The sequence below is a fragment of the Anomaloglossus baeobatrachus genome, chromosome 4 (assembly GCF_048569485.1).
Source record: "Anomaloglossus baeobatrachus isolate aAnoBae1 chromosome 4, aAnoBae1.hap1, whole genome shotgun sequence".
NCBI classification, from domain to species: Eukaryota; Metazoa; Chordata; class Amphibia; order Anura; family Aromobatidae; genus Anomaloglossus; species Anomaloglossus baeobatrachus.
In genome coordinates, this window is record NC_134356.1 from 336960040 (window position 1) to 336987783 (window position 27744).

Below are 27744 nucleotides of genomic sequence, written 5' to 3' on the forward strand. Positions count from 1 at the left end.
TGCGTCTCTTCTGCGTCTTTCCAAGTGGGTCAGCTATGCTGCTGGGCACTGCCAGGTTCTTACCACTGCCCAAGGGGGTCTGGAAGGAGACCATCTCACGCTTCCCTGTTACACCATGTGACACCTCAACTACCAATCTCCGTGCGCTTTCGTGTAAGCCAGGAATGATTTTAACCCTTTACGCCTCTTACCTCCGCAGTCGGAGGCTTCCCACGTAGTCTGTGTCCCCTTGTCAGTTCCCAAAACCTGCTACAAGGGAGCTCTAGAGGTGAACCAATCAGGTGCAGGGGGCGTGGCTTGTGCCTGGATTAACCCCCTGTTCCCTGGCTGCGCTTTTGCCCTGCGAGGCATTTGCATTGGTTCTTTCTGATCTTGTCAGTGGATGTGAGTGGGGAGCTGCGGAGGATCCGACCATGAGGCGCTGCTAGAGGCGGACAGCACACGGCACCATACTGCTCGGATCTACGTTCTCTCAGCGCTCTCCCCACAAAGACCTGGAGATGTTACGTGTACGCTGCCTGCTGGCTTGTCTGCAGCTCCTCTCTGCCTGGCAAGTGGGTAAGTGAATGCCTGAAGAAGACGGGGTTAGCTGCGTGCACTGTGCTGCCCATGTCACATACGATCACTATGTCCTGCATGACAGGTCAGTCCCGGCTGTCAGCAGCTCTGGAGGGAGGTCACAGGTGATGACACTGACCAGGCACCAGATCACAGGGGATTACACTGACCGGGCACCAGGGCACCAGATCACAGGTGATTTCACTGACCGGACACCAGATCACAGGTGACTACACTGACCAGGCACCAGATCACAGGAGATTACACTGTCAGGGCACCAGATCACAGGTGATCACACTGACCAGGCAGCAGATCACAGGTGATTACACTGACCAGGCACCAGATCACAGGTGATCACACTGACCAGGCACCAGATCACAGGTGATCACACTGACCAGGCACCAGATCACAGGTGATTACACTGACCGGGCACCAGATCACAGGTGATTACACTGACCGGGCACCAGATCACAGGTGATTACACTGACCGGGCACCAGATCACAGGTGATTACACTGACCGGGCACCAGATCACAGGTGATTACACTGACCGGGCACCAGATCACAGGTGATTACACTGACCGGGCACCAGGCCTCCAGATCACAGGTGATGACACTGTCCGGTCACCAGGACACCAGATCACAGGTGACCACACTGACCGGGCACCAGATCACAGGTGATCACATTGACCGGGCACCAGATCACAGGTGATTACACTGACCGGACACCAGGACACCAGATCACAGGTGATCACACTGACCAGGCACCAGATCACAGATGATTAAACTGACCAGGCACAAGGGCACCAGATCACAGGTGATCACACTGACCGGGCACCAGGGCTCCAGATCATAGGTGATCACACTGACTGGGCACCAGGGCACCAGATCACAGGTGATCACACTTGGCACCAGGGCTCCTGATCACACTGACAGGGCACCAGATTACAGGTGATTACACTGACCAGGCACCAGATCACAGTTGATTACACTGGAGGGCACCAGGGCTCCAGATCACAGGTGATTGATCACACTAACCGGGCCCCAGGGCTCTGATCACAGGTGATCACACTAACTGTGCACCAAGGCTCTAGATCACAGGTGAAAACACTGACTGGGCCCCAGGGCTCAAGATCACAGGTGATCACACTGATTGGGCCCAGGGCTCCAGATCTCAGGTGATCATACTGACTGGGCACCCAGGCTCGAAATCACAGGTTATCACACTGTTCAGGCCCCAAGGCTCCAGATCACAGGTAATCACACTGACCGAACACCAGATCACAGGTGATCACACTGACCGGACACCAGATCACAAATTATCACATTGACCGGACACCAGATCACAAATTATCACATTGACCGGACACTAGATCATAGGTGATCACACGGACCAGGCACAAGGGTTCCAGGTCACAGGTGATGACACTGACTGGTCAACAGATCACAGGTGATGACACTGACTGGGCTCTAGGTCACAGGTGATGACACTGACTAGTCACCAGATCACAGGTGATGACACTGACTGGTCACCAGATCACAGGTGATGACACTGACTGGTCACCAGATCACAGGTGATGACACTGACTGGTCACCAGATCACAGGTGATGACACTGACTGGTCACCAGATCACAGGTGATCACACTGACTGGTCACCAGATCACAGGTGATGACACTGACTGGGCTCTAGGTCACAGGTGATGACACTGACTGGGCTCTAGGTCACAGGTGATGACACTGACTGGGCTCTAGGTCACAGGTGATGACACTGACTGGTCACCAGATCACAGGTGATGACACTGACTGGTCACCAGATCACAGGTGATGACACTGACTGGGCTCTAGGTCACAGGTGATCACACTGACTGGTCACCAGATCACAGGTGATGACACTGACTGGGCTCTAGGTAACAGGTGATGACACTGACTGGGCTCTAGGTCACAGGTGATCACACTGACTGGTCACCAGATGACAGGTGATCACACTGACTGGTCACCAGATGACAGGTGATCACACTGACTGGTCACCAGATGACAGGTGATCACACTGACTGGTCACCAGATGACAGGTGATCACACTGACTGGTCACCAGATCACAGGTGATCACACTGACTGGTCACCAGATCACAGGTGATCACACTGACTGGTCACCAGATCACAGGTGATGACACTGACTGGGCACCAGATCACAGGTGATGACACTGACTGGGCACCAGATCACAGGTGATGACACTGACTGGTCACCAGATCACAGGTGATGACACTGACTGGTCACCAGATCACAGGTGATGACACTGACTGGGCACCAGATCACAGGTGATCACACTGACCGAGCATCAGGTCTCTCCCATTACACATAGGACGGTTCTTGGAGACCCTATGATCTGTACACAATGTCTTCAGGATCTATATGTACTAAGAATCAATATGTGTTACATTTTGGAGGTGTTTTACTATTCTGCCCGGCAATTATCATGTATATAAGGGTCACCACAATGGATATTCTCAGTGAGCCACATTGAATAAGTGGCATGTCCTAAATCTTCCCAATGCCAGCTTTTCCATTTGCATGAAGCTTTACCTTTCCAGCAAGCCCCTAACATAAAGCTATTACCAGAGACTGGAAGTGATTTAGGTCAGAGAAGACATCAGGAATATATTACAAATGTGTATATAGAATAGGGAATTGCTGCAGATGGCTATCCTCCAGTGACTCGGGTCTGAGCAGACATCTGCATACATCACATAGTATATATATCTGGGAATTGCTGTATACGTGGGTTGATCATATGTCCAGGTCACGTCTCTGCCCAGCTAGTGCAGGGTTAACCATGATCAGGGCTTCCACAATAGGAGCTGTTTATTGAATGCAGGGTATGGAGTATAACACAATTCATTCCTCACTCCATTGACTTTAATAGCAGAGATGTGAGCAGCAATGTCCCCTGGATACAGCGTGGTTATACAATTGATTTTCTTTTGTGAGCACAAACAGCCATGCTCCCCCTCACTAGCCCAGGGGCATCTGATGGTCACAGGTGCATGTCCCCCTAGCTGGTAGCCATGCCCGGGTGATCACCTGTGTGCCACCATGAATTCCGAAAAGCCTAATCTGAGCCAGGTAATGAAGGCTTCATGTATGAAAGCCATTGCGTGAGCATTGTCTGCCGTCCAGATGGTGACCGCACACAGAAGCCGGCTGCCTTTATGTACTAATATTCCAATTAATTCAAGTCGACTGTGGAACAATTCCTAGACGGAAGCTCGGGGGAATAATGAATCCGTAAAAAATAATAATTATCCCTCACATCCTTAGTTACAGATGTTTAGAAACATTGCTTTTTGCGGCCAAATCACATTTTCAGCATTTCCTATTCGGAGCTGATCTAATCTTCATTAGGACCCGGCTCTGCTATTTATTCCGGGGGATAATTTTAGCCCCGTAATAGGGGGTTGATGAGGTTTTGTAGCATCCAGTGCATTGCTTACCGTTTAATCATTTTTTCATTGGCATCATTTACTGGCCACAGACCGTCTGGGCTCTTTCATCCTGAGGATCATGTTTAGACAAAGAGCTGGAGAAGGCTTGATCATTACCTAACATGCCCTACTGTCACATAGAAAATGCTCAAAACCGTATGTAAACTGCTACGGAGCACAAAGAACATTCCCAGCCATTACGCGTCAAAAGCTGAATGCAAATCATTGGGCATACATTGGAAATGGGGCGCTTTTGTGTTTTTCTTATTGATTATTGTTGATCTGGATCCAACGTTTAGTTGACTTTCTTCCAATTAAGCCACATCCACAATACAATATTGTTATAGATTTATAACCTTGCCTTTAAATTAGATCATGACCCCAGAAAAGGTATCACAGGGGAAGACTGTTATCTATATGGAGTGTACGCTAATGAACGAGGATAGCTAAATGATTGTAATCTGCATATTTAGAATTTAATATAAAATATCGAATATTGGACGGATTCCTCATATCTTTTCCATGTTTTACGTTCTTTTTTGATGTTTGTAAAAGGTCATATTTAATAATGGGTTAAAAAAAACAAAACGGTGGAGAAAATATGAATTGTAATGTTTCGTTTTTATGGAATAACATTTCATGCGTTTTATGAAATTTTATACCATGATATATCGGGGGTGATGTGCTGCCTACTGTGACATCACATACAGATGTCATGTATCTAAAGTACGGTAATAATGTTCGCATTAATTTTATTGTCCCCTATTATGGTCTTGGGTTTCTTCAGACCCCGAACATAAAAAATGTAATTTAAAAAATACTAAAAATCCTTATATTCACCTCACCAGCAACCTCTTGGGCCTCCAGCTCCTCACTCTTACCAGTCCAGTTTTCGCCACATCTTCTTATTGCCACCACACCTCATGCTGACATCAGTAAACGGCATCATGATGTCACGATATGCACCACGACCGCTTCAGAATTGGAAGTTCTGGCCTAGCGTGAGAGAACCGGAAATTTCAGAGTGAGCATCAGTGATCAGAAGATGTGGGGAGAACCAGACGACTGACAGTGAGGAACGTAGGGGTTGGAGAGGGGAATGGTTATTTTTATTGATGGACCTTTATAGTTCAGAAAATTGGCACCTGCCAGACGTTTTTGATTATCAAAAAACAATCAATTTGGCTAATGCTTAATTTTGTAAAATTCAGTTCCACTCAAAATTATCACTTCTAATTCTCTCATCTCGAACCCAAAGGCCTCCAGTTTCATTGGCATCAGCTGTCCACCATCTTATAAGTATGGGAGCCTCTCAAATATACCCTCACAGATTATGTTGAGAGACCTAATCATCAGGTGGTTAGATTTCCATTGCCCTAAACTTTTGTTTAGCGGGGAGATAAGCCACTTTCAGAAGAGTATGGCAGCGGCTTTCTCACAGTGATTACAAGAATGCGCTACAAATCCAAGCATTCCTGTGTATGAAGGACATAGGAGATATAACTGTCGACCAAACGATCGTTCAACCAACAGCTATCTAACATGTTTGGAACTAGAAGAGTTGCATTTTGGCTCATGGCTGCTGGATTTTCTGTTGGTAATAATTCACTACAGCCATATTGTTCATATAGAAATGCTAGTTTTTAGAGAAACAGGTGGCAGCTACCTCCTCTCTGCCTATAGTGAATACTTGAATGCTTGGTGAGTATGTGTGTGTGTGTGTGTATGTATATGTATGTGTGTATATAATATATACAGTTAGGTCCAGAAATATTTGGACAGTGACACAATTTTCGCGAGTTGGGCTCTGCATGCCACCACATTGGATTTGAAATGAAACCTCTACAACAGAATCCAAGTGCAGATTGTAACGTTTAATTTGAAGGTTTGAACAAAAATATCTGATAGAAATTGTAGGAATTGTACACATTTCTTTACAAACACTCCACATTTTAGGAGGTCAAAAGTAATTGGACAAATAAACCAAACTCAAACAAAATATTTTTATTTTCAATATTTTGTTGCGAATCCTTTGGAGGCAATCAGTGCCTTAAGTCTGGAACCCATGGACATCACCAAACGCTGGGTTTCCTCCTTCTTAATGCTTTGCCAGGCCTTTACAGCCGCAGCCTTCAGGTCTTGCTTGTTTGTGGGTCTTTCCGTCTTAAGTCTGGATTTGAGCAAGTGAAATGCATGCTCAATTGGGTTAAGATCTGGTGATTGACTTGGCCATTGCAGAATGTTCCACTTTTTTGCACTCATGAACTCCTGGGTAGCTTTGGCTGTATGATTGGGGTCATTGTCCATCTGTACTATGAAGCGCCGTCCGATCAACTTTGCGGCATTTGGCTGAATCTGGGCTGAAAGTATATCCCGGTACACTTCAGAATTCATCCGGCTACTCTTGTCTGCTGTTATGTCATCAATAAACACAAGTGACCCAGTGCCATTGAAAGCCATGCATGCCCATGACATCACGTTGCCTCCATCATGTTTTACAGAGGATGTGGTGTGCCTTGGATCATGTGCCGTTCCCTTTCTTCTCCAAACTTTTTTCTTCCCATCATTCTGGTACAGGTTGATCTTTGTCTCATCTGTCCATAGAATACTTTTCCAGAACTGAGCTGACTTCATGAGGTGTTTTTCAGCAAATTTAACTCTGGCCTGTCTATTTTTGGAATTGATGAATGGTTTGCATCTAGATGTGAACCCTTTGTATTTACTTTCATGGAGTCTTCTCTTTACTGTTGACTTAGAGACAGATACACCTACTTCACTGAGAGTGTTCTGGACTTCAGTTGATGTTGTGAACGAGTTCTTCTTCACCAAAGAAAGTATGCGGCGATCATCCACCACTGTTGTCATCCGTGGACGCCCAGGCCTTTTTGCGTTCCCAAGCTCACCAGTCAATTCCTTTTTTCTCAGAATGTACCCGACTGTTGATTTTGCTACTCCAAGCATGTCTGCTATCTCTCTGATGGATTTTTTCTTTTTTTTCAGCCTCAGGATGTTCTGCTTCACCTCAATTGAGAGTTCCTTAGACCGCATGTTGTCTGGTCACAGCAACAGCTTCCAAATGCAAAACCACACACCTGTAATCAACCCCAGACCTTTTAACTACTTCATTGATTACAGGTTAACGAGGGAGACGCCTTCAGAGTTAATTGCAGCCCTTAGAGTCCCTTGTCCAATTACTTTTGGTCCCTTTAAAAAGAGGAGGCTATGCATTACAGAGCTATGATTCCTAAACCCTTTCTCCGATTTGGATGTGAAAACTCTCATATTGCAGCTGGGAGTGTGCACTTTCAGCCCATATTATATATATAATTGTATTTCTGAAGCTAAAATAACAAAACTTGTGTCACTGTCCAAATATTTCTGGACCTAACTGTATATATATATATATATATATATATATATATATATATATATATATATATATATATATATATATATATATATATATATCTCACTCATGCATAGGGGTACCGGTAGAGATTACTGCCTGCCACCCAATCTAAGCTCTAAGGTGTGTGGTCATATTCATGGGGTTGTCCACTTCTGGACAACCCCTTCTTAATACTTTTGTAAGGAGGTGGACTGATACTGTGCATTCTTTTCCCTGAAGACAACAATCACATTGTTGTATTGTAGTATAATGTGAATTGTCTTCTGCGTCTTTTGTAAATATTGTGATATTGTGAACTTCGATGTATTGTAATGTGTTTCTGTATAATGTACAACACTGTTATATCTAGTAATGTTTTCATGTATATTGCATAACAGTTGTGTATATATATATATAGTTGCCAGACTATATATAGTAGTAGTTACACATTGGGACTAGCCCAACTTTGGAGGGGTTAGCTGATAAAGAGATGGTTCTTTCTAGAAAGGTAGTGAAGACTCAGTGCATGACAGAAACAGACTCTTATATAGTCTGTAGGTCATCAAGGCCGCATGCAGTCTTTAGACTTGTGGCAGGAGAAAGGAGATGTTGAAGATAGCATTATCTTGATGTGTTGACCAAGGCACAGAACGTGAGACAACACTGATACTGGAGACCGACCTCAATATGAAATGGTCCCAGGCAGAAGGGTCCGGAGGATGGGAATCTAGTAGTAAGGCCCCAAGCCTAAAAGGTAACGAGCACAGATGGACTGGTGCGTGAGCATAGTCAGCTTTCCCAGGCTGAGTATCCCCAAACATCTGAGAGCACAAGACTTTTCTCTGACACTACTGGCAACCCCTTACCACCCTCCGCCTCAAGAAGAAAATACGTGACTACAAAATACAAAAGCATCTCTGAGCACAAGACTCTACTCTGGCCATAGTGACAAAACACCTGATCCCCTCCTCTATGGAGAGACTGAACATAGAGCCAGGGGGAAGGGAAAGTGACCGTCACAAATTGGGCTGAAGGGCTTTGTTGGGTTGTGCTGGGACTCAGCCGACCAGTAAGATTTGAAACAACCCCCCGGGAACTGAGAATATGTCTGATTATGCTCTGTAGACTTGAAATGTGCTGAAAGATATGTTCCCGCTATCTGGTGTTTAAAGTTGATGATGAAGAACTTTTAAGTACGTTTGTGTTGTTAAAAATGAACTGGTGGTCTCTTCTGGAAGCGAGTCATCATCTGGACCTGGTTAGCTGACGTCAATGGCAACATGCAGTCTCCACGGTTGTAACGCCCATAACTCTCAAGTTCACACACCCAGTCAGGACCACGTCTTTCAAGTAGCGTGCCAGGGCATATGGAGTCAATCCCTCGCCCACGACTATTGGCCCGCACCACTCAACACCTTGACTGCACAACATAAAACAAAAATACTCCATTCTTGGGTTGTCACACGGCCCCCAGGAGACACAGTACAAACATTGCAGCAACAGCACTGGTATGGGACATAACTACGTGTTGTGTTTGTTTTATGTTGTGAAATGAAGCTATTAAGAAGATGTTGACCAGTTGTGGACAACCCATTTACTGTAAAGCTGGGGTCACACTAAACGACAGCGACAACGACGTTGCTGATACGTCACCATTTTCTGTGACGTAGCAGCGACCTTGTAAGTCGCTGTTATGATCGCTGCTTAGCTGTCAAACACAGCAGCCGAAGCAGCGATCATAACGACACGTGTCGCTGTGCTGCAACATTTGCAGAGAGCAGGGAGCCGCGCACACTGAGCGCTGGCTCCTTGCTCTCCTAGCTACAGTACACATCGGGTTAATTACACGATGTGTAATGCAGCTACATGTGCAGAGAGCAGGAGCCGGCGCTGGCAGCGTGAGAGCGGCGGAGGCTGGTAACGAAGGTAAATATCGGGTAACCACCTTGGTTACCCGATGTTTACCTTGGTTACAGCTTACCGCAGCTGCCAGATGCCGGCTCCTGCTCGCTTCATTTCGTCGCTCTCTCGCTGTCACACACAGCGATGTGTGTGTCACAGTGGGAGAGCGACGACCAAAAAATGAAACTGGACATTCAGCAACGAGCGGCGACCTCACAGCAGGGGCCAGCTCGTTGCTGGATGTCACACACAGTGACAGCGACGGGACGTCGCTGCAACGTCACAGAAAATGGTGACGTAGCAGCGACGTCGTTGTCGCTGTGTGTGACACCACCTTAAGTGTTGCATCCATGATAGTATCATTAATATACCACCATGTTAAACTGGTCTTTTAGTGTTGAAAACAAACATATATATATATATATATATATATATATATGTATGTATGTATGTATGTATGTATGTATGTGTATATATATATATATATATATATATATATATATATATATATATATATATATTTGGAAACATTACTGATATATATTTTTACTGACTGAAAACTGTTATGTAAAACATGCTGCTTTATATGCATATAACATTGAATACGCCAGAAGAAGCTGTGAATATTTATACATAGCTTTGCTATAAAGAGTCAGAATTAATTATCATTTATTTCAGTCTTGAAAGAGACTGCAGGGTGGTAGTCATGGGCAAGTGATGTACTCCCGATGCACCAGTACTCTACATAGAAGTCGTGGTCTTAGCTGGGTATGTGGACTTTGGTAGTGTGGGTCATGCGAATGTGCAGGCCACATGCCACTGCTGTTCTCAGCTGGCCAGAACCAACAAACAATCTGAGAGACAAACCGTTCTTGGTTCTTTACTAGTCTGCTTTAGGTTCAACACTTCATAAGTTACAATGTTACACCAGGAGATAGTGGGCATAAAACTTTCAGTACATTTCAGTTTCAGCATTCATCATCAGACATGTGTGAAACTTCCTTGGAGTTGCCATCACTATTCCTAGTCCCTAAAGGCCCAGTGCAACCAAGTCCATCACACCAATAAAATAGTTAACTTCCCTTTTCCTACAACAGCTCCACGTCCAGTCTCTATATGGCTTCAGATATCCCCAGAGTAAGGCCTTGAATTCCTCCTGGTCATCTACAGAAACTCCACTCAAATCGGGGGCAATGCTCACACACCAGTAAAGTTCACCCAGTAGGCAGGGCCTGACTCTGACTGCACTCTGACTCCAATTACCTTGGGCTGCTCCGTCCGAGGGTCGATCTTTATCACTCTCAATGTTCTTGTCTGTTCTTCACCCACTAACAGGGTTCACGCTATCTCCCATCCAGTCTCTGGTCAGAGGTGCCAGCCCCAGGCACTACATTGTGAGTAGGATATTATATGATTGTACTGGGATGATGGATAGGTGCAGTCTAATAGGAGCACTACGTCTCTGATTAAATACTGGCATTATATACTTACAAAAGGGGTTCTTTAGTCAGTCTGGATGGGGTTGAGTTGTTTTTTTGTGTCTAAGAGAAGCATTGCCAAACCTGGAAGCCATCGAGACAATAGGTCTGTATTGATGATGAGTTATGATTGGACTTGAAGGTACCCAGCTAAAACAATGGTTGCCAAGCCTGAAGAAGAGAGCAGCAAGGAGGACCCTTGTGCTTTGATGCACACTTTAAAGGGAACCTGACAGCTGATATATCCTTCCTGAACCAAGGCTATTATGTATCAAACGCTGGCTGTCATTTCAGCCAGGTATGTTTTACTATAAAACACTGCAGCATTTTAGAGACATTTCAAAGGTCGGCCAAGAATCACGTCTCAAATGACTAGTCAGAAAACCTGGTCCCCAGCACTTTGGAATCGCAGCTCTTGAGTAACAGGTCTTTCCCTACATTCCTTCAAGTGTGTATCGGAAAAAAAACTGTCACTCAAAGGGAGTGGGGCACAGAGAAAGCGGATGGCCTACTAGACTAGTGATAACTAGACCACAGCTTTGGGTGGTGGGCCGGCTCTGAGAAGGGGCGGGCCAGCGCTGCGGAGGGGACGGAGGGATTTATCTCCCTCTCTCCTCCGTTGCCGGCTATTTTCATTCTCGCCCTGCACTCGCAGTACACCGGTGTACTGCAGTGCGATTTTTCTCTCACCCCATAGACTTGAATGAGTGTGCAAGTATCGCATTGCACCCGCAGCATGCCGCGACTGTTTTCTTGGTCCGATTAGGGCTGAGAAAATAATCGCTCATGGATGCTGGCACATAGGCTAATATTGGTCAGAGTGGAATTCGATAAAACATCCGATTTTCAAGCCGTGTGTCTTAGGCCTAAGAGTGTTACAGTGAGTAACCAGTAACTCTCAGCAGTTCAGCTGAGTTTACCAAAGATGTTGTAGGGCCTGTGTGTAGTAAAGCCTTGTCCTACGCTTCATTGTAGTTAATTAGTAAAGTTACTCTTGAGTTTTAGGCTATATGCGCACTTTGCTTTTTTTCATGCGTTTCCGCAGCATTTTGAGCTGCAGCGTTTTAATGCCAAAATGCATGCGTTTTGATTTTCAAGAAAAGTCAATGGAAAATAGGGCTTTCTTGTGCACACGATGCATTTACAAACGCTGCATTTTAGTTGCGGACAATTTGTCAAAATCCCTGCGTTTGAAGAAGCAACATGTCAATTGTTTTTGCCATTTTGGCAGTGTTTTAATAACATTAAAGTCAATGAGAAATGTCTAAATGCATATTTTTCAAGAAAGAATGCGTTTCACTTGCTTTTCACTAGCGATATGCATGTGTTTTTGACATAATAAACGCAGGTCTTTCGGTATCTCTCTGTCGGTCAGTCGGTCTCTCTCTCTGTCGGTCGGTCTCTCGGTCGGTCTCTCTCTGTCTCTGTCTCTATCTCTCTCTGTCCATGTCGGTCTCTCCCTCCCACCCCCTCTCTCACACACACCAATCCACGATCACCGGCGCGGCGCTGCACGGCGTTCACATTGTGGCGGCTTCTCCTCTTTGAAAATGCCGGCCACTCATTAATCCATCACGTATTTCCTGCTTCCTCCGCCCACCGGCGCCTATGATTGGTTGCAGTCAGACACGCCCCCACATTGAGTGACAGGTGTCTCACTGCAACCAATCACAGCTGCCGGTGGGCGTGTCTATATCGAGCAGTTAAAAAAATAAATAAGTAATTAAAAAAAAACGACGTGCGGTCCCCCCAATTTGGATACCAGCCAGGGTAAAGCCACACGGCTGAAAGCTGGTATTCTCAGGATGGGGAGCTCCACGTTATGAGGAGCCCCCCCGCCTAACAATATGAGCCAGCAGCCACCCGGAATTGCCGCATCTATTAGATGTGACAGTCCCGGGACTCTACCCGGCTCATCCCGAATTGCCCTGGTGCGGTGGCAAACGGGGTAATAAGGAGTCAATGGCAGCAGCCCATAGCTGCCACTAAGTCCTAGGTTAGTCATGGCAGGCGTCTCCCCAAGATACCTTCCATGATTAACCTGTAAGTTAAACAAAATAAACACACACATCCAAAAAAATCCTTTATTTGTAATGAAAGACAACCCCCCCCCCTTTCACCACTTTATTAATCCCTCAAAAACACCTCCAGGTCCGTCGTAACCCACGCAAGGTCCCACGACACTTACAGCTCTGCTACATCGGAAGCTGACAGGAGCGGCAGTAGAACATCGCCGCTCCTGTGAGCTCCATGCAGCAACTGAAGTGAGTCGCGTGATCAGCTGTGCTGTCACTGAGGTTACTCGCGGCCACCACTCTCAGGACTGCAGCTGTGACCGCGAGTAACCTGAGCGAAAGCACAGCTGATCCTCCGGCTCACTGCAGTCACTCAGGGGATTTGCGATCACAGATGAGTCCTTCACGTGTGACTGCAAATCAGTCTATCACACAGAGAGCCGCGCGATGTCAGTGAAATCGGGTGAAGCTTTGACGTCATTGCTGCGGACTCCTGTGTCCTGGCACTGACCTCGGAGGTTCATCTGAGTTCATGACAGCACACAGAGACAGAGCCGCGGGATGACAATGAAGTCGGGTGCAGTTCATCCGAGTTCATTCTCATTGCCCGACTCTGTCTGTGTCTGCTGTCAGCGAGCATGTAGCAGAGCTGTATTGCCGGGGGAACGCACTGACACAAATGCATCCAAAACGCATGTAAAATGCATGCAAAATGCATCCAAAATACATGCGTTTTTGGATGCATTATTTTTGTCAACACGCAGCATCACGTCTGCCAGAGGGTGCGTTCTTTTCCGCACTGGTCAGGACGCAATGTGCTGACCTTAGTCTGCTGAGTCTTATCTCTTCTTTGTCCACATCTCAATCCCAGCAAAGCCTACATGCTTGGGAACTATCCCTGCACCATACACACCTACATCCAAAGGTAGACCATGTGGAGCTGCACTTTCAGGCTACGTTCCCACAATCAGTATTTGTTATGTTTTTGACGCTGCAGCATTTCCTCCCCATTTCTGCATCTTTTTTTATTTGCTTTTTTCCATTGTGGTTTTGTGTGTGTGTTTTTTTTTTTTTTTTTTTTTACATGCGTTTTTAACGCGTTTATGACTCTACAATTTTTGTTAAAATTTGGTATGTCATGCTTTAGGGTGAGTGCACATGATCAGGATTAGCATTTTGGACTTAGCATGTTCTCGCTGCTTTCAAAACACTGTGTTGTACAGTACAAGCACAGTGAATGGGATTTATAGAAATCTCCTGCACTGTGCTTCTTTTATACGCCCCGTAAACTGACCTGTTGTGCGGGTTTCCTATCTGGAGCATTTTAATTTATTCTTGCGGAGACTTGAGGGCGGGAGAACAGTGAAAATACGCTGCGCCAAGAGTCGTGATCTTGGGCACGGTCACTGCGTTCTCCCACAAGAGAAAACACGCTGCGTCCACGATGCAACCTTTGGATCATGTGCATGTACCCTAAAATAAAGCTGCTTTGTTTTTGAAACTTCCTGGCATGGACATTCTTGGGTAAGGATTACATGTTTTTTTTATGCGTTTCCGCCACGTAAACATACAAAAAAACGCTTGTGCGTTTTTCACCTGCAAATTTTTCGCATCTAATGTATGTCTATGGGGAAATTCCTCTCAGAAAACTCAGCATACCCACAAGAAAAATTGACATGCTGCAGATTGGAAACACGCACTGCAGGTCAGTTTACACAGAGTGTATAAAAAGCGCAGAGGACATGATATTTCTATAAATCCCAACCACTTTGCTTGAACTGTAAAATGCTGTATTTTTGATGTAGTGCAAAACCACTGAATCAAAATGCGATAAAAACTCATCGTGGGCACATACCCTTTGTGTTCCAGTGTGGGTGCAAGGCTTTAAGGCTGGGTGCCAAACCTGTAAACAAAATGGCATACCCAAAAAAGAGGAATCAGGGACTCCAGAAAATCCAAAGAAATGTAACTTTTATTAACCCAGTATTACAGAGAAACATTTGAGATCCTACATAGAGACCTTTTTCTTACATTATGACCCCCTATTTTCACATTATAGCAGTTTCTAATATCTATTTCCTTCATACCACTGAGTATGAAAACTTTACATTTATATCCTAAGGTCAGCGAATTTGGCAACTACAGAGAAAGAAAAACTATTATAGAATTTTCTGACCCTTGTAGCGTTCTAAATCCTATGAAAACATACGTGTTGGCCATTGTCTCCCTTAATTAATTAATGTGCCCCATCCTGGTTTTTTTGCAGGTATATATGTTCCGAATATTAGGCCCCTTCCAGGTATATATGTCCTCCATCCTGGGCCCCTTCCTGGTATATATGTCCCAAATCCTGGGCACTTTCCAGGTATATATGTCCCGAATCCTTGGCTCCTTCCAGGTATATATGTCCAGAATTCTTGGCCCCTTCCAAGTATATACAGCTCTGGCAAAAATTAAGAGACCACTGCAAAATTTTCAGTTTTTCTGATTTTTCTCTTCATAGGTATATTTTTGAGTAAAATGTAAATTGTTCTTTTATTCTATAAACTATTGACAACATGTCTCCAAATTTCCAAGCAATACATTTTGCATTTATTTTCTGAAAATGAGAAATGGTCAAAATAGCAAAACAATGCATTGCTTTCAGACCTCAAATAATGCAAAGAAAACAAGTTCATAATCATTTAGAAATAACAATTCTAATGTTTTAACTCAGGAAGAGTTCAGAAATCATTATTTTGTGGAATAACCATGATTTTTAATCACAGCTTTCATGTGTCTTGGCATGCTTTCAACCAGTGTTTCACACTTCTTTTGGGTGACTTTATGCCACTCCTGGTGCAAACCTTTAAGCAGTTCTTCTTTGTTTGATGGCTTGTGACTATCCATCTTCATCTTGATTACATTCCAGAGGCTTTCAATGGGGTTCAGGTCTGGAGATTGGGCTGGCCATGACAGTGACCAACAAAAGGAATGGCAAATGGCAGCTGGGGTGAAGTGCATGGAAAGATCAGTTTGTAACAGGCTCCTAGAAGCAGGGCTCAAGCCATGTAAAGCTAGAAAAAAGCCTTTCATCAATGAGACGCAAAGGAGAGCCAGGCTGAAGTTTGCCAAAGACCGTAAGGATTGGACCATAGAGGACTGGAGTAAGGTAATCTTCTCTGATGAGTCTAATTTTCAGCTTTGCCCAACACCTGGTCATCTAATGGTTAGATGGGGACCTGAAGAGGCGTACAAGACAGTGTCTTGCACCCATTGTGAAATTTGGTGGAGGATCAGTAAAGATCTGGGGATGCTTCAGCAAGGCTGGAATTGGACAGATTAAACTTTGTAAAGGACGTATGACTCAAGCCGCATACAAGGTTATCCTGGAAAAACAGTTGCTTTCTCTGCTCAGGCAATGTTCCCCAACTCTGAGGACTGTTTTTTTCCAGCAAGACAATGCGCCATGCCACACAGCTCGGTCAATCAATGTGTAGATGAAGGATCACCGCATCAAAACTCTGTCATGGCCAGCCCAATCTCCAGACCTGAACCCTAGTTGCAGAAATCGGGCCTGTCTTATACGTTTCCTCTTATCCCAAGCATAAAGAACTTAACAGGAACAGGAGGACTTACTGCAGGGAAATACATGGGCCAGCTTTATTGTACATACACAGTGTTGGGCAATGAGATATTTTAGATATAGTCATTCCAGTCCAAACATTTGCTGCAAAATAAATGTGTGTGTAACCAGCAGGGATTTGGAGGAAAAGACCTCAGTCTTGAGTTTGGATTGTTAATGGTTGCAAGACTTTGTGAAGAAAATTGATAGCTTACCTGGGTACCTTGCTGTTTACATTAAGAGTCATGGTGCTCAGCAGTGTTACAAATACTCATCCGCCAACTACAGCCATCAACTGAACAACTGTCAAGTACAACTTTATATAAGGTGTGTGATGTCAGAATGCACAGGCATCATGGAAAGCAGCAGCAATAATTTAAAGGGGCCAGGAAAGACTTTAGACCAATGATTCTCAAATTACAGTCCTCACGGCTCTCAACTGTCAGGATTGTGTCATGATTGACAGACAACCCTGTGGTGTCCTGCAGAAAGTCACTGCATTTGGCTGCACAAACTGCTACTTGATATTCCTTCCATTCTTTCTTCTTTGATATGAATGGAGTTCTATGTATTTTCTCTGTTAGGGTTAACTCTTTCCCTTTATGACCTTTTCAGCTGCAAATCCTTATCCCCACTTCCTGTATTTTTATATACTTGCATTTGTTTGGTTTGTTGCTGGTGATACAGTCTTAGGCTATGTCCGCACGCTGCGTTCTTGATTTGACAAAAAAAGCACCCTCTGGCAGACTTGACAACTGTAAACACTGCGTTTGACAAAAAAAGTGCCGTAAAAAAGCATGCATTTTTGATTCGTTTTCTATGCGTTTTTGTCAGTGCCTTTTTTTAAAAGGCAAAATCAAATATGATAAGATAGGATAATTGATAGCTATAATAGATAGAAAAAATATAAAGAATAGATAGATAGAAATAGCATATAGAATAGATAGAAAGAACATATAGAATAGATAATAAAAAAGAACATATAGAATAGATAGAAACAAATAACAGAATAGCTTGATAGAGGGATAGCCATCTTGGACAGTTGTTTTTTTTTCATTTTTTTGGTAAAAAAAAAATGACGTGGGGTCCCCCCCCTTTTCATATCCAGCACAGGAACAGCAGCAGCAGCTGTGGGCTGCAACCCTCATCTGTCTGCTGTAACTTGGCTGGTTATGAAAAATAGAGGGGATCCCACACTTTGTTTTTAGTTATTTGATTTATTTTTTTTTAAAGAAAAAATGACGTGGGGTTCCCCCATTTTTCTAAAATCAGCCAAGGTGCACCAGACAAATTGGGAGTAATATTATTATGGTGGGAAGGCCCATCGTTAATTGACCCTTTCCAGCCTAACAATAGTAGCCCACAGCCGCCCCAGAAGTGGCGCATCCATAAGATTTACCAATTCTGGTGCTTGACCCGGCTCTTCACGTTGCCCTGGTGCGGTGGCAATCGGAGTAATAAAGAGTTAATGGCAGCCCACAGCAGCCACTAAGTCCTAGATTAGTGATGACAGTTGTCTATAAGACCCCGCCCCCATCACTTATCTGTAAGTGAAAGTAAATAAACACATACACCCCCAAAATCCTTTAATTGGAATAAAATACAAAAAACCCCTCTTTCACCACTTTATTAACACCTAAACACCCCTGCAGGTCCGAAGTAATCCACACAAGGTCCCACAGTGATTCAGCTCTGCTACATCTCTGTTCTGTTATCAAAGCAAGCACCATAGAGCATGACTGCCCGCAGACAGAGACAGAGCCGCTCAATGGGAATGAACTCGGGTGAATCTCTGACATCAGTGCTGTGACACAGGCAGTAGTGCGGGGCCCGCAGCTGTGATGTCACAGGTTCACCTGAGTTCATTCTCATCGCGCATCTCTGTCTCTGTATCACGGCCTGATTTGCGGGCACAGGTGAAGGACTTCAGCTGTGACCAGAAATCACCTGAGTAACGTCACCGCTGATAGCGTGACTCACTTCAGTTGCTTCGTGGAGTTCATAGCAAGCAGTCATGCCCTATGGCCTCTCGCTGTGAGTTCAGATGTAGCAGTGCTGGAAGTGTCGTGTGACCTCGTGTGGTGTGGATTACATCGGACCTGGAGGGGTGTATGGGGGTTAATAAATTGGTGAAGGAGGGTGTTTTTGTCTTTTATTTTAAATAAAGGATTTTTGGGTGCTCCTGTTTATTTACTTTCACTTATAGATTAGTGATGGAGGGTGTCTCATAGACGCCTGCCATGACTAATCTAGGACATAGTGGCTGCTATGGGCTACCATTAACTCCTTATTACCCCCAATTTCCACCGTACCAGGGCATTCGGGATAAGCCGGGTAAAGTCCTGGGACTGTCGCATCTAATGGATGTGGTAATTGCGAAGGGCGGCTGCTGGCTGATATTTTTAGGCTGGGGGGCTCCCAATAACGTGGATCTCCCAAGCCTGAGAATACCACCCCCAGCTGTGAGGCTTTATCTTGGCTGGGTATCAAACTTAAGGGGTACCGCACGCTGTTTTTTTTAATTATTTATTTATTTATTGTACTGTGCAATATAGACAGCTGTGATTGGTTGTCGTCAGACAGCTGTCACTCAACGTGGGGGTGCGTCTGACTGCAACCAATCATAGGCGCCGATGGGCGGGGGAGGCAGTGAATATGAGATGAACCTAATGAGCGTCCAACTCTTTCAGAAGCAGGAGAGGCCGTGGGAGCAGTGGGACAGCCGCGTCGATGATCGGTGAGTATGAAGCGGAGAGAGACAGAGAGAAAGAGAGAATGGAGAAAAGGTGGTGACCTGCATTTTTGTTGACAAAAACGGATCCAAAATGCAACCAAAATGCAGTGCAACCGCACAGCTAATCATTTTGGCTGCGTTTTGACATACTTTATTCAATTCAATAAGTGGAAAATGTTCACAAAACGCAATGAAGAAGTGACATGCTGCTTTTTTTAGGCAATGATTTTGACAAATATTTGTCATACAAAACGCTGCCTAAAAAAAACCCACGTGCGCATGGAATTTCTGATATATCATAGACTTTGCTGGGGAAGCAAAACGCATGCATTTTATCAATGACACAGTGCAGTTTAAAACGCAACCAAAACGCAAGAAAAAACGCAACATGCGCACATGGCCTTACTCCTAAACTGTGCAGATTATAAGCATTTGGCTTGTAATCTCTTGGAATAATTTTGTGGTATGTTGCGGAACATCTTGGAGATAAATTGTCCATTTGCATTCCCCTGTTTGTTTTTCCTGTGTGTTCTTTAAGACATAGTGGGGTTGACTAATGCTCATCCCGTCCGATCTTTACCTAGGACCCAGTTCAGTGTCAGCCAGGGCCTAGGTATCCTGCTCGGCGCATAGGTGCACAACCTATTTAGGGATGTCTGGGGTAGAGATGAGTGAACCCTTGGAAGTTCGGTTGGGAAGGCACATTTGAACCTTAGATAAGGTTTGGTTTGTGACCCTGACTTTAACTGAATCTCAATGGAAGTCAGAAATTGAGCAGTTTGTGACTCCGCCCACATGCAGCTAGCCATAAGCAGAACACTTCCGGGGAGGGTATGCGGGGTTTTTTATGTTATTTTTTGTGTGTGTACATTACATCTAATCATGCTGATTTTACCCCCAGTGCGAGCCATTCAAACATTGCACGTGGCTTGCACAGGGCTGAGCATCAATCATACCCAAGCAGAGTGCTGCTTGCTTGAGTGGTTTGCACTCGTAGCTCACTCGAACTTTGAACCCGAACTTTGTTGGTTTTTTTGGAAGTCGGTTTCCGAACCCGAACTCTGAACCTCGAACCTCAGGTTCGCTCATCTGTAGTCAGGGGAGCCAGGGGCCAGTCGTTGGTTTAACAGGGTTCAACATGTTCTGTTTTCTAAAAGGCAGGGTTTCCTCTTCCCCTTTTCGCCATTTGTCTGGTATTCCTCCATACCAAGCGTGACACCAACAGGTCAGGTTTTCAGGATTTCCTTTGTATTGCACAGGTCATGCCTTGATAATGATCTTACCTGTTCAATTCTAGGGAAATTCTGAAAATATGATCTGTTGGGGGGCCATGAGGACTAGAGTTTGGGAAACACTGCTTTAGACTAAATGTATTTATTGCAGATTAAACTACCTGCTTAACCCTCAAATCCAATCTTTAAGTGTTTGCCCAGGCTTGGGGCACTAGTCTGCAGTCACTCTATATGACTGCAGAATTGCAGAGTTGTGAATCCTCAAAACATGCAGTGTGCACTGTCAGGATTCTGTGGTGGTGTCGCCACCAGTAGCGAGTGGTCATGTGAATGGAAGTATGTGATTTGCATACTTCTGGTGGTATTCCGACTAGACTTGTCTGGCCTCACTCAATTCACTTGTTTTGAGCAAAGCCATGCACTTCTATTTATCATGTGACCGCATGAATGTAAATTTACATACTTGTGTTCAAGCAGCCTGTTTCCCGATGCCCACACCGGAGAAGTCTGACACCGCAAACACTGAGCACTGTGAGGATTCACAAGTGTGCAGTCACATAGAGTGCCTGCAGTCTTGCGTCTCAAGCCTGGATTACCCCTTTAAATAGTTGATAATTATAGTCCAGCTTTATCAACACATTTGACAAATGTTGGTAAATGTGACAGTAGCTCTGGTGTTCAAATTACCTGCAGATATTTATCTTAGTAGGCCACGGCCTCTCATTATCACTTAATGTTCCTCCATAAGTAGTAGCCATAACATGGCCAAAGGGGAAGTCACATTGCCAAAAATGCTACAGTAGATTTCAGTGGAGAAGGCAGATCCAGCATTTTGGTCTAACAAATTTGGAGAGGTCTCAGTTTGACCAAATGGGGAGACCATATCTGAGGAGGTAAAAGGAGAAAGAATGGAAGATGGGGACAAGAGAAGGAGGTTTCAGTTATAGACAAACAAGATACAACCAAGATAACTTAGTTGGAATGATAACGTTCCAAAATGTGTTTGATCTTGATAAAATAAGTGGGGAAGAGAAAGATGTGGAGAAAAAACAGCAAAATTGAAGTGACAATACCTACAAGAAAATAAATGTCCCTTAAGAATGTCATGTAAATAAAGCAGGTCCAACAAGTATGTAGTCTTTTTGATCAAAAAGACAGTGGTAAATTTCAAAATGTCTCATGAAGAACATCAACAGCAGTGAAGGAAAAGAATCAGCCCATCTAGACTCCTTAGGGCATTTTTCTATTGTTGTAATATCAAGACATTGGACTAAAGGACTTTAAGGGGTTGTCCACTACTAGGACAATCCCTTCTCATTCCACATTTCCTCCTACTAAAATAAAAAAGCCTATATACTCATGCCCGGGCTCTTGTCCAATCAGTTCCGACTTCTGTCTCCCCGCCTTCGGACAAACGAGTTAATCAACAGGAAGTGAGCGCTTTGGCTGCCACTCACTTTCTGTTGATTGCTCCTGTGTGCGAAGATGGAATGATAAAGCGGTGATTGAACATCACAACATCATGTGAGCCCCAGGAATGCAAGCCCAGGCACCACTGGAACCAAACCAGCAATAGAAGTGAGTATAGGCTTTTTTTTACTTTTACCTGGAGGGTAAACATGTGGAATCATAAAGGGTTGTCCTAGTAATGGACAACCCCTCTAACAAATCAAAAGGTCCACCAGATCTTGGTAATCTTAGAACAATAAGAACTTTAAAAATTCAGCTTCATTAGATTTCCACAATGAAATCAAATCAGGCATCCTAGCAAAAGATTTGCTGGGCTGGAGAACCATACAATATTAAAAGAGATGTCTAGAATTCATGAATTGAATGTTTATTATAAAATGTTCTATTTCAAAACTTTCTATTGATTTTATGAAAGGCACATATGAGCAATGGCATGATATCAGCAATAGCTGTAAATCATAACAGATAGCCTGGATATACTGATATCTGATGTAGCTCATATAGTAGTGGAAACAGGAAATTATGCAAAAAGGAAAGTCAAGGTAAAGTCGAATTTTCAAAGAGTTTGTGTGGTCGGATGTAAATTCAGATATAATGAAAGAAGGGGATGGAAAGAAAAAATAAAAAAGTATATATTTTGAAGTAAAAAATTTTAATGAAGGTCACGTCATGTCATGGCAACTTTGAAAATTTGTAAATGGGGGTAAGAATATACAATCCATGGTGTTCCGCTCTGAATAAATTTGTCATGTTTATCATAAATGCATCCATCCTGGCTTTGACTTCTTGTAGGTGTTCAGATCATTTCTTTAATGGATGTGCAAAAACACTGTTCTACATATTTTCAAAAACTGTCAGGTTCAGTTATGAAATGAGCTATTTTTTAATGATTTCGACCTTGTGAAATGAAAATCTGACAGTGAAAATTTTTAGTTGGCTCTTGTTTCTATGATATCAAAGAGTTTTCCTTTTACTGGTACATATATAGTTTCAGTACTTTGAAACATTATTATTTTTGCAAATATAAAGATGCAGAATATTTTATCATGCCAATCTTCTGATCTTGATTTCGAGGAAATTTAGCAACAATTCAAATAAATAAATTAAACATGTCTGATTACTATAGCGAATTATAAATAGCTACAGAAAACTACAAAATTTGTTCCTCATTAAGTGATAACTGTTTTTTTTGCTTATCTTTTGTACTCCTGCATCAGATCTTCTCTATCAATTGTCCAACAGTAATTTGCAAGCAATGATGGGTTCCATTTTTCTTGATATTTATTCTCCATTTCTACAGTGTCCTCGTGAAATCTATAACTATGCATGTTGCACACTGCTTCGCAGTTTGGTGGAAGGAAAGTCGAGATGCAAATGTAAGAAATGAAAATTTAAGGACATGTTACAGACAAGATCTTTACATATTTTGAAGAGATTTTCCACCAACTGTTCATAGTTACCAGCTCTTGCGTTTTGCCAGAAATTAGTTACTACTAGGGCTGGGTGGACGCGGATTGTAAAAGCCCGGGTTGCCTTGCCCGGGAGTCCGGGTGTTTGATCCGGGGGATCGGCCCGCCGGTACCAAACCGGGGAACGGAGTAAAGCTAAGCACACAGGCAGGGCCATCGGACCCCGACCAGGCTTGGAGCCGCCGTCAATAGTCAAATCCGAATGTGACAGGAACTCCAGGGGTTTCTCAACTACTAAGTCCCGATTGAAGGCAACCGTCCACCAAGAGAGGATATACAGCCACCGCCACAGGCTAGAGATCCAAGGGCCAGTGCCTGCGGGCAAAACGGGCTCCTATGGCACCTATACGCCGGGGAGCGGACTACCGGTGGGCAACCACAGGAGTCAAGAACATTTTCAAAGGTGCAGGGAAAGACAGCCACCATCAGCCGTCCGGGGAGAGCACAACAACAACACTGCAGCCGGCTGCGGGACCCGTCCATCCGGCCGTTTTGGTTTACCAGAGACTCGGTCAGTGATTGTCTGAGTGAGTACACCAGTGCCATCCGGCACCACGCCGCGCAGTCCCTGCACCCCAGCCATCCAGCCTCCCTGTCACCACCACCGGCCCCCGGGATCACCAACCCCTGTCCATGGAGGGGACAACATCTCAGCTGCACCCTACCATCTCTCTCGGGATCCCCGTTACCAGCAGCAGGGGTGCCATTATCACCACGACCCGTGGGTGGCGTCACGAACAATCTGCCTAACCAAACCACCCGCCTTTCACTCACGGGTGAGGAGCGCTGCTCGAGTCCCCGGGTCCGGTCCACCGCTCGAGCCACCGAGCAGCAGCAGCCCCAGACCCGAGCGTGGCGAGCGCGTCTGTCGCGGGCGGAGGAGGGGACGCTGCGCTCTCCCTCTGCTCGGGTCTGGCTGCTGCTGCGGCAGCTGCTGCTCGGTGGCTCGAACGATGGGCCGGATCCCGGGGACTCGAGCGGCGCTCCTCGCCTGTGAGTGAAAAGGGGTTTGGTTTTGGGGATTTATTGTCCGTGACGCCACCCACGGTTGTGGTGATTTTTGGTAACACCACCGCTGCTCTGTATGGGGATCCCGGGAGCGGTGACAGGGAGCAGCAGAGTTGTTAGCTCTTCCCTCCGTGGGTAGGGGTTGGTTGTCCCGGGGCCCAGTGATGGGGTGGAGGATGAGGGATGGCAGGCCAGGTGTGGGGCCTGGTGAGGTGCAGGGTCGCGGGGGCAGCGTTGTGCCTCACGGCACGGTGGTACTCACTCAGCCTGAGATGATGACACTGTTCTCGGTAAAACACACGGCTGGAAAGACGGTTCCCACGGACGGCTGCTGTTGCTTTTCCCCGGTAGGTAACGGTGACTGTCTCTTTTCCTGCACCTATGTTCAATGTTGGTAGCGATGGATTCCCACCGGTAACCCGCTCCCCGACTTGGAAATGAGCCAGAGGAGCCCTTCTTTGCCCGCAGGCGCTGGCCCTGAGAAACTGGTGCCTTGGCGGTGGCGGTGTCTCTCTCATACGGTTGGACGGTTGCCTTCAATCGGGACTTAGTTGTTTGGAGACCCGGAGGTCCCCTTCACTGACGGATTTGGCAAATTCACGGCGACTCCTAGCCTTGCCGGGATCCGAAAGGCCCCTGCCAATGGTGCTGGCTTCTCCTTGTGTACCGGTCCGGTACCGCCGGGCTACCACCCGTCCACGGTCCTTACGGTAACTCCGATAGACCACTCCTGCAGACGGTCACTGCCGTCTGCTAACCTTGCTGTTTCGGTCCGGGGCACACACCCGGACCAACTTCAGGCTTTCAAACTGTCACTTTTTCTCTTTCACTACTGTCCCTCCTTCTACTTCAAACTCCAAACCTAATCTGTCTGGTTTTCCTGCCTCCAGGACTGTGAACTCCTTGGTGGGCGGAGACCAACCGCCTGGCTCCACCCCTTGGTGTGGACATCAGCCCCTGGAGGAAGGCAACAAGGATTTCAGGTCTAGCTTAGGTGTGCCTAACCGGGGTGTAGGGTGTGGTGATGCCATTACCTGTGACCCCTGGCTTGTCCAGGGCGTCACACGTCCCCTCCGCCCGCGACAGAAACATCACCGGCGCGGCTCATCCTGGGCCTCCCTGTGCATTATTCATGCACCCGGAGGCGTAGGCTGAACAGAGGAGGAAACATTGCTGGCGCGGCTCATCCTGGGCCTCCCTGTGCACGATTCATGCACCAGGATGCGGAGGCTGAGCAGAGGGGGAAACATCGCCGATACGGCTCATTCTGGGCTGCCTGCTTCATGAAGCAGGCCTCTCAGGCTGAACAGAGCAATACACATCGCTAGTGCAGCTCATCCTGAGCGGCCTACTTCATGAAACAGGCCGATCAGGATGAACAGAGGAATACACATCTCGGGCACAGCTCATCTTTAGTGGCCCGAAAGTGAAGGCGCGACCCGGATACAGCTTGCCGCCATGACACGGAGCATGGGTGAGAACACTGTGCGCGCTCCTTTCCCTGAATCCCTTCCACCAACATTTTTAATCCCCGGATTCTGGTTCCCAAAGACTTATATGGGTACCAGCTTATGGACCGGACGCACATCTTTTAAGAAAATGAGCAGGGACTCACCGCTCCCGGTTTTTTGCGAGTCTACTAAGCTCAAGTTACTACTAATGTGAATGCTACCCATGCATCCTTTTCCTTACTCTGCAATAAATGGAGAAACTTTTCATCTTGTAGAAGCTTACGAATCTGAACTCCAATACAAACTCCTTCCTTTATCTTTGCTTGGAAATTCATCAATGACATACTTGAAAGCTTTTGCAATTTTACCCATTGCCTTTACAAAGCTCTTCATTAGACCCAAATTGATATGCAGTAGTGGTAACAAAATCTTATGTGGGTCAACAAATGCTGAATGCAGGACATTTTTACTCCTTGGCTGAAGTGAATGTTGGAGAGGCCAGTCTCTTTTATTGTAGTGATATTCTCTTGCATGACTATCTCACTACACAATAAGCAGCAGTACTTTGTTTATCCACACTGACCATGTGAGAGGGAAAGCATCTTTAAGTCACCACAGAGGGGCCACATATGTTGGTCATTCTTAAAGCACCTCAACAGCTGTTTCATTTTATCATAGGTTTCTTTAAAGTGGACGGTACAATCAACTGGAATTGAAGGTAGGGCATTGGCATTCTGCAGCAAGACGGCTTTTAGGCTTGGTTTGGACTAATCGATAAAGCGCTTCTATTTCTCTGGATTATGACTTATGTTCAGAGCTTCCATTAAACTGTTGATGTTTCTGCATGCCACAAGATCATCCTCTATGATGAAGTATTAGACAAGATCTTTAACACATTGCAGAACAAAGAAATCCGAATATCTCCCAGTAGGAGATTCCACTACTGTAGCCTGAAACATAAGATCTCTGCCTTAAGGCCACGTCTCACTAGGCGACATCGGTAGTGACATCGCTGCTGAGTCACGGGTTTTGTGACGCAACAGCGATCTCACTAGCGATCTCGTTATGTGTGACATCCAGCAACGACCTGGCTCCTGCTGTGAGGTCGCCGGTCGTTGCTGAATGTCCTGGACCATTTTCTTCAAAGGCGATGTCCTGCTGGGCACTACTGCGACCTGTATCATTACTGAGTCGTTGGTAAGGTCTGACTGTGTGGCATCTCACCAGCGACATCTCAGCGACTTACCAGCGATCCTTATTAGGTCACATCGTTTTCGGGATCGCTGGTAAGTCGCTAAATGTGACGGGGCTTTACTCTTGGGCTGATGCAAATCTCCAACAAGATTGTTCAGTTCACTTTGTGCTATAAGGTGTGGTTCGGTTAAGGTTGCTAATGGAAAGTCTGGGTTGCAAGAGGAAGATGCTTCATGATACCAAGCGCCCTCTTCTGTTTCATTTGACTCAACTGTAAATGTTTCTGGTGCTTTTGGAACTGGCACTTCTTCTTTATGTGGTATTGGGTGAGTGCAGATGGAATGTTTGGATATTGTAAAATTCATTTCATCTTGCTTGAAACGCCTTTCCTAATTTGGGGCACCATGCAGAAGTAGCTATTGGTAGTGTAAATAGTTGTCTCTCTCCCGATCATTGGGACTGCAAAAGGCATAGATTGCCTCTTCCCATGCAACCACTGGGTAAGATGTGGTGCACATCTATTGCAGCATATGTATGGAGTCTATCTCTTGTCCTAATCTCCTATTCTGCAGACAAAATACAGGTTTTAGGCTTTCCTTACCATGCTAGTCAAGTTTCGCCTTTGTGAAGCAAAAGTGACTCCTTCGCTTATGTAGCAAAAACTATCCGCTTTGCTAATCCAAGAATGAGGCATATCTGAACAAACATATAGAAACAGGTCAATATGTTAAAAACTGAGCTAAGAAATCCTAACACTGTA

General features: G+C 45.2%; 1 protein-coding gene across 7 annotated transcripts in view; it reads left to right on the top strand.

Moving 5' to 3' along the window:
* Positions 1-205: 205 nt before the first annotated feature.
* PTPRZ1 (protein tyrosine phosphatase receptor type Z1) overlaps positions 206-27744 on the top strand; it is a 387789-nt gene continuing 360250 nt past the window's right edge. For 4 of the 7 annotated variants that reach the window (XM_075345051.1, XM_075345052.1, XM_075345053.1 and 1 more), the window contains exon 1: positions 215-558. In XM_075345051.1, the coding sequence (XP_075201166.1) occupies positions 501-558 (58 nt within the window). In that variant the 5' untranslated portion in view covers positions 215-500. Of the gene's footprint in view, positions 559-27744 lie in introns of all 7 variants that reach the window. The other 3 variants (XM_075345055.1, XM_075345056.1, XM_075345050.1) reach the window with 2 other exon arrangements.